Source organism: Pelophylax lessonae, assembly GCF_965119305.1.
Source record: "Pelophylax lessonae genome assembly, chromosome: 3".
In the NCBI taxonomy this organism is placed as follows: Eukaryota; Metazoa; Chordata; class Amphibia; order Anura; family Ranidae; genus Pelophylax; species Pelophylax lessonae.
In genome coordinates this window covers 337,570,449-337,577,937 of record NC_138770.1, presented here as the reverse complement: position 1 = coordinate 337,577,937, position 7,489 = coordinate 337,570,449, and the positions used below count along the sequence as shown (strand labels likewise).

Here is a 7,489-nt window from a genome sequence, read left to right as displayed (position 1 = left end):
TGGTTAGAATCATGTGTCCATTCTCCGCTGTAATTGTAGATATAACAATTATGCATGTGAGCATCTAGGGTCAAGCAGTGTGTCACAATAACATTCATCAGCATTGAGGTAATCGTGCGCCGTGACAATAGTGACTATATTAGCTACATGTATACAGTCTTTCAAAGGCTTCCATGTATTGTGTGGTTAATCAAATATCTCTAGCTGGCAAATAAAGCTGTCTTTTTTTCCTCCCTTCACGAGCAAGCAGAGGCTTGGGAATAAGATTCTGGTATGCACGTCCCTTCCTAGTTCGTAGATAACAGAGAGATGGTATATCAGTCTCAGCACCCCGCCGGGTTTGAATTGCAGTGTCACAGCCGCTAGTGACGTCAATGCGTTTCGCAAGGGAATTGCGTAGCTTAGTCTGGACGTCCAGACACGCTGCTTGATCCTCTCTACTCCTCAATCCACTTACTACGAGTCCAATTTAACAGAAATATTGCCCCTCTTTACCACATTCCCACGCAATTCGAGCTTCAAGGGGGCTTGCATTTAGAGGGTGACCCTTTCACTATTGTGATCATACGGCAGCGGCCATGGATATCCCCCCTAGATGCAAGCAGCATTTTGTACCGGCCGATTGTCAATTTGTGTCAGTGTTATTTGTTTGTCTTGTCTTCAGTTACTGTTGCAGTAGCTATGTTACTATATTTTGTGTTCAGCAATTATATGATAACTTTATCCAATAAATATAATCTTAACTAGAAAAAGTTTTTCATTGATAGAACTCTTTCCTCCTGCCAATATTAAGCTGACTCTATAACCTCTTTGTCCCAGGGTCTATATGGGATATTTTTTGATATACAAACATGGCCGCCAGCTGGAGACCAGCCAGACTAAGGGAAAATGGCCCCTGTGACATCATCGGGCTACACGAACATGGCCGCCAGCTGGAGACCAGCCAGACTAAGGAAAACTGGCCGCCATCTGCTACAGATGCTAAAGCATGCTGCCAGGATCTTTCCTGTGACCGCTGCATCCTCTGTAAGGGGACCCCCCTGAAGTTAGGACACACGTTAGGGGAGACTCTACTGCGCACTCTGCATTGGGATCCCCCTACACTATACCCACACTGCAAACAGTAGGGCATACACCCAGGGGTCTCCTACACTGGGAACCCTCCAGACTACCAAGGCAGGACGTACACTATCCCAGGATCCTTACAGAGTGGGTATAGCAGGGGAGACCCCAGGTGTCTCTGCTGCATCCTCTGCCCTGGGACCCGCACCAGACGCCAGGTCCAGACGGGGGAAAGGAAGTGGGGGAAGCCCAGCTCACTGAGGGATTTAAGGATGGGAGGAGGGAACCTGCAAGCAGGTCTGACCGTCCCTAGAGGTTCCCTGCCTCCACTCCAAAAAAACGCCAAAAGGGGAGAGGGGGGACTGTACTTACCCTTCCATGGTGCGGGTAATGCTCCAGACAGAATACTCACCACCGAAGTAGGGGAGCTGTCGGCCAAGGGACCCCTGCGACTGACCCACGCTTGGTCGTATGCAACCCTGTGAGACATTTAACTTGCGGGCTCGCAAGGCTATGTCGCGGCAGACCTACTGCGTAGCTGCAGACTGCACACGCTCCCTGGCTGGGCTGGGTGGACCACTGGAACTAGATTATCCAGCCCGTCACCCAGCCTGGCAGTTGATTGTAGATCTCCCGAGAGAAAAAAAATCAAAAGATGTAAGGAAGGAGAAAAAATTGCTAGGATCAGAGATCCCAGCCTGGAGCCTAGGTCTTTAATCCTGACTAGACAGAATAAAACTGATTACCTAAAGCCCTGGGGGGGGGGGGGGGGTATTTTCCAAGCTGAGGATGGCCCATGGCCAGATGTTTTTTAAAGAAATGCCACTAAGAAAAAGAAAAAAACCTTGAGTGCCCCAAAAAATAGTATTTTGTGATGTCAAAGTTATTGCCAAAATAATAGGCCCATAGCTGACATTTCAAAATCGGTGAGAACCATAACATTTTGTATACACCGTCAAGTATGTTGTAGGGCTGAAACAACTAATCGATTAATCGTCAACTAATCGATTATGAAAATAGCTGTCAACTATTTTCGTAATCGATTAATCGGTCAGCCGATTAGTTGTCCTGCATACAGAATGCATTATTTGTTTACATATCAGAAAATACAGTGCAACGCACATACAGCTCAGTACACCATCCATACATGTATGTAGATGGCAGAGAACCTGTGAATGTGTGAGGAGCAATGCCTCATGGGAAATGTAGTCCTGGGAAAGAGAAGGAACCAAGTGATTCTAAAAGGCAGAGGTTTTTTTTTTTACCTTGCTATAGGGACGCTCTGTGCAGTACTATACTTTGCTGCTTCCTACAGGGGCACTTTGAAGGCAGGAGGGGCCAGAAGTGCCGTGGGGGGGGGGGGGGGGGGCAGAAGAGGAGAATCAGTGCCGCTCTGTGAAAAATCATTACACAGAGAGGGTAAGTATGACAAGATTGTTGTTAAAAAGAAAAAATCCAACATTTACAATCACTTTAAGGGCTCTGTGCAGGAAAGATGAGCATCTGAAGCAAGAGAAGGTGGAGGCCAATAGACTAGAGGTGATATAAGGCATTACAATTACATTTAAAGTAAAAGTTTGCTAGTATTGTGCATTATATTTAAAATTATTATATCCATGAAAAAAAAAAAAGTCTCAGCTTTTAGTACTACTTTAATTTAAGTTATTTTCCCCCCTCTACCCTTCATATAGCTTCATGTCTGACTCCCAGTTAAAATATCCTGCATATCCGACTTCTGGGCATATTTTTTTATATACATACACATGATACAAGATATAAATACTTTCACTGTTTCACAGTAGAAATTATAATTATATTACAGTAGCGATATCTGCTGTTTTTTAAAGGGCTATTTTTTTTTTAATCCCATCATGACAGGTGATTAAAAAAAAAAAAAAGCATGCTGCTGCTGCTACTGCTACTAAAGGTCTTCTGCTGCCCATACATGTATTGGATTTTTGGACAAAAATATTTGCATCTATATTTGTTCAAAAATTATTTGTAAATTCGTTGAATGGACGAGTGTTTGAAAATTCCACTTGTTTTTAAACAATAAATTTTAAAATGAATATAACTTCTGAGCAAAAACCACATACACTATTTGAAAATGTGTTTTATTGAGAAGTTTTCTATTCTGCTCCTTCAAATTTTCCTGTCAATGTGGTTGACAAAGAACACCGAATAGACCACACTAATGGTTAGAAAAATCAAATGAATGTTTTTAAAAATTTTCTAAAAAACAAAAAAAAAAAAACTTAGTTTGTGTATGGCCAGCATAAGTGACAGCAGGTGCAGGCAGCTTGTATCAAGCTACCTGCCTATTAATAAGGGAGTCTACCATGAATATTATATACCAATCCAGTCTGAAAATTTGCAAAACAGTGTATTAGGTCTTTTAAAAATATTGATCTCCGAGTCTGATATGTACCACATTTAAACCTCTAATAATACATATATCTGTCTCAGAGTGGATTAAATATCCAACTACATAGCTGAATAGTTATATTTACCACTGCATTTAGATATTCAAGAATATTAACTAAATTATACACTAACTTTTTTTTTGAGGTTTTTATCCGATTAGTCGATTAATTGAAATATTAATCGGCCAACTAATCGATTATTAAAATAATCGTTAGTTGCAGCCCTAGTATGTTGCATTTGCAAATCTTACAAAATAATTAAATTGTCTAACTTTAAGGCCTCATGTACACTGCTACTTGTAAACGGACGTTTAGGAGCAGTTGGGCGTTCTTTTCAGAAGCCCCTGAACCCTTCTCTATGTTATCTTATCTGTCCATGTACACTGAGTCGTGTACAGTCATTTAGAGGCAGTTGAGTTCAGTGTTGTTTTTTGGAAAGCAATTATTTGCGTTCAGGATGTTCAGAACGTGTGTTTACCGGAGTTTCAAATGCAAAATGCGACCGAACGTGATCACCCGTGTTTAGCGCTTCCGTTTTTCCTGTTTAAAGGGGAATGATTTTTTTGACCTCTAAAAAAACGGATCTGAGCGCAAACGCCCGCTAAATGCTGTTAAACGCGGCTGCAAACGTGACACAACGGACGTTTTAAACATCCTTTACATAGCTGTTAAATTCAAACGTTCAAAGGACTTTTTAAAACATCCCGTGTACATGTAGCCTAACAGTGTTTGAACAAACACCTATGTTGCCCTTATAGCCAATTGTGATTTTTCCAGTGAAGTTCTAAAATTTAAAGTAAGATGCTGGTTGGATGCTATGGGCAACCCAGGAAGTTAACAACATGAAGTCAGGAATTTTAAGTATGTTCGTGAAATCTAAGCATGCATTCTAATAGAATTTAGCTAACAAAATTATTCAAGTTGAGAAAACAGGCAACATATTAAAGCAAATGCAAGAAATAATACTAAAATCTTTACTTTTCAACAGGAATTAAACACAACATTTCGTACACAGTAATGAGACAAAATATGTTAGTTTTTCTTATCTTTAAAATCAAAATATTCCTTAAAATATTTACATTTTACAGTATAAAAAATAGCAAAACACAAGAATGTACAAGCAGAGATTTCAAGTATTTAAAGCGCAAACAATTTTTCTAATTTTAACTTACTAACAGAAGATGTAAGCTTAAAAGTAAAATATATTTCCCCTATGGCAAGTGCATTTCAAAGCTATAGTAACCGAACGGCTCCTTAATACATCCATGATAAAATCATCTCTGATATGCTAGCTTTAAGAAATTGATGGATCAGTGTAATTTTGCTAGAAGTAAGCTTTTTTACAGCACCAAATATTTATAGTTTTCTAAACAGTAATTTATGGACTCTGAATCTGTTCTGGTTTTAAAAACAGTGCAAGTAGAAAGATTTTTTTTTTTTTTTTTTTTTTTTTAAGAACGGGTTTTAAAATGTTATCAATACTTTAAATGCAAAAATGCTGTACATTATGAACAATTTCTTACTAAATATCTCAACTGAATATTTAGAAAGAAATTCATTATGCTTTTACATGAGGATTGTAAAAGATTTGTTAAAAACATTATATTTTAGTGAGAATCTAACATCAAGGAATATATAACGGGCAGTCAGGCTTTACAATAACACATTTTTTCCCAGGAAAAAACACTGACATTTAATAGAAAAGGATGGCACAAATAAAATAAAAAAATTTAAAAAAGCAGTGCTTTCACCGTTTGCTTTTACTTTTATCACTGTGGTCCCTGCTTCTGTCCTTGTGGTGCCTGTCTTTTTCTTCTTCTCGATTTCTGTCTCTAGTTTTATCATGACTCCGATCCTCACTCTTTGATTTATCACTACTCCTCCTTTCTTTACTTGTTTTACTGTCTGAAGACTTGTCACTGTGAGAAGCTCTAGATCTTTCTTTTTCTCTGTGTGACTCATCACGGCTTTTCCGATCTCTGTCATGGCTCCTTTCTTTATCTCTGTCTCTACGCCTGCTTCTTTCAGAGTCTCTATCTCCATGCTTTTCACTTCCTGATTCTTTTTCATGCCTTTTTTCCCTTGAATGGTGAGACTCACTATAGAATCTTTGTCTATGTTCACTTCTGCTTCCTCGATTGAAGCTTCTGTCACGATCTTGTTTGTCCCAAGGGTCACTATGGCGCCTTTCTTGAACTCTGTGATCTTTATGATACAGCTTTTGAGGTGACTGGTACATGATTTGTTCTGAATTTAAAAGAGGTCCAGTCGTAATGGGGCCAAAAAAATGTGGTTGTCGGGGTATCTGAAGTGATGGATGCCAAGCAACCAATGGATTATGAATACTGGGGTCTGCAGACTGAAATCTAGGAGGTCTTGGAAAATTAATACCCAGTGGAGTTGGAAGGAGAGGTGGTATATGAGGAGGATACGAAAATATTGGATTACCCTGCAATGGAAAGCTGGGAGCATGCTGGAATGGAAATGGAGGAGGGTTGCTCTTTAAAGGTAGGAATGGAGGCTGTTGTAACCTTAATGGTGAGAAGTTTCCTGTAAACATAGGAACTGGATTTTTGCTAGATGTTTCTGTCTGCGAAGAATTTGATGCCTGCGACTGAGATTTGTTTGCTGCCAAAGCTCTGCGAAATTGCTGCAGAGGGTCTGTTTCATCAATTAGAAGATCTGGGGGATACTGCCTGGTATTTTCATTTCTTGATGATTCAGCACTTTCTACCTCATTCTTTATAGAAGAGGACAAACTGCTTTTAGATCTATCACTCCTAGATGTAAGCATACTACTTTCTTCATGGGAGTGTTTCCTATTCCTTTCTTTTTTATGTCTTAAAGTGCTTTCACTTATCTCTTTATCGTGTGCTGCATCCTCCCTTTTTTTGCTCATATCACTGTCTTTTGAATCTAGAGAGTTAATATGACTTCTTGTGGCAGCTTGCCTTGGATCCCTTTTAATATGCATTAATTTTAAAGGTTTCACTGAGTTTTCACTGGCATCTACAGATGACGTATTTTCACCATCAGTGCTGCTTTTGTTGTCTGGAACTGGAGATAAGTCTGGATTAACAGTATCCTCAATTTCTTGACTAAAATCAGTAGAGCCTGCTGAATTTCCTTTCTCGACCATTTCATCACTTGACCATGCATTTATTTTGGCTAAATACACTTCAGTAGGAACATCTTGAGGTTTGTCTTTTAGGGATAAAGACAATTTTCCAGACTGAGATAGTATTATTGGTGTTGGAGTCTCTTTTGTTTCTTCTACAGTGTTAGGGGTTATATCCATTTCTAGGTCTTTATCAAGAATTGTTTCAGCAATAATACTTTCATCTTTTAATTGTTTTTTTCTCCCCTTTAGTGTTTTATCACTGATTGTTGTAACAGGATGTTTATGTTCAAATGTACTTTCTGTAGTTCCCAAAAGAGATTGTAATATGTCATCCACAGGTAATGGTTTGTTGGCTAGATCTATAGTTGATTGGGGATTTTCCCACCCAACTAATACTCCTGGAAGGAACCTTAATGGTTTTGCTGGCTCTCTCTTAACAGTTTCTGGTACCGATTCAACACTTGGTTGAGGTTCATCATTATCTGAAAGCTGAGGTCTGTTTCTACTCTTGTGTAACACAGCAGAGAAAGAATTGAAAAAATCATTTTCATCATCATCGTCATCATCCTCATCGTCTCGATCAACATCATTTCTACTCTTTTTCTCAGGAACACTTAACACTGTTCCTAGTTGGTCATCATCGAGGCTTGTGCTGTGTTGCCTTTTCACTTTCTGACGAATTATCAAGGCCAAAAGCAGATTGGGTCTTCTTGTTTCTAGACCTGTGTTAAAGGGAAAATGATTTATAAATCATACAATAATTTATGTTTATAAAACTTAAAATGAAATTGAAATATTAAACTTTAAGTGTTAAAACCCACGCTTAAGTGAGAATATAATAAATTACATTCATATACTGTAAATTAAGTAATTAAGTACCATG

At 38.8% G+C, this 7,489-nt stretch overlaps 1 protein-coding gene across 1 annotated transcript in view; it reads right to left on the bottom strand.

Annotated features, from left to right (window-relative positions):
• Window positions 1–4,380: 4,380 nt before the first annotated feature.
• PHF3 (PHD finger protein 3) overlaps window positions 4,381–7,489 on the bottom strand; it is a 279,560-nt gene continuing 276,451 nt past the window's right edge. The window contains exon 16 of the mRNA XM_082249659.1: window positions 4,381–7,328. Coding sequence (XP_082105785.1) covers window positions 5,233–7,328 — 2,096 coding nt within the window. The 3' untranslated portion in view covers window positions 4,381–5,232. The remainder of the gene's footprint in view (window positions 7,329–7,489) is intronic.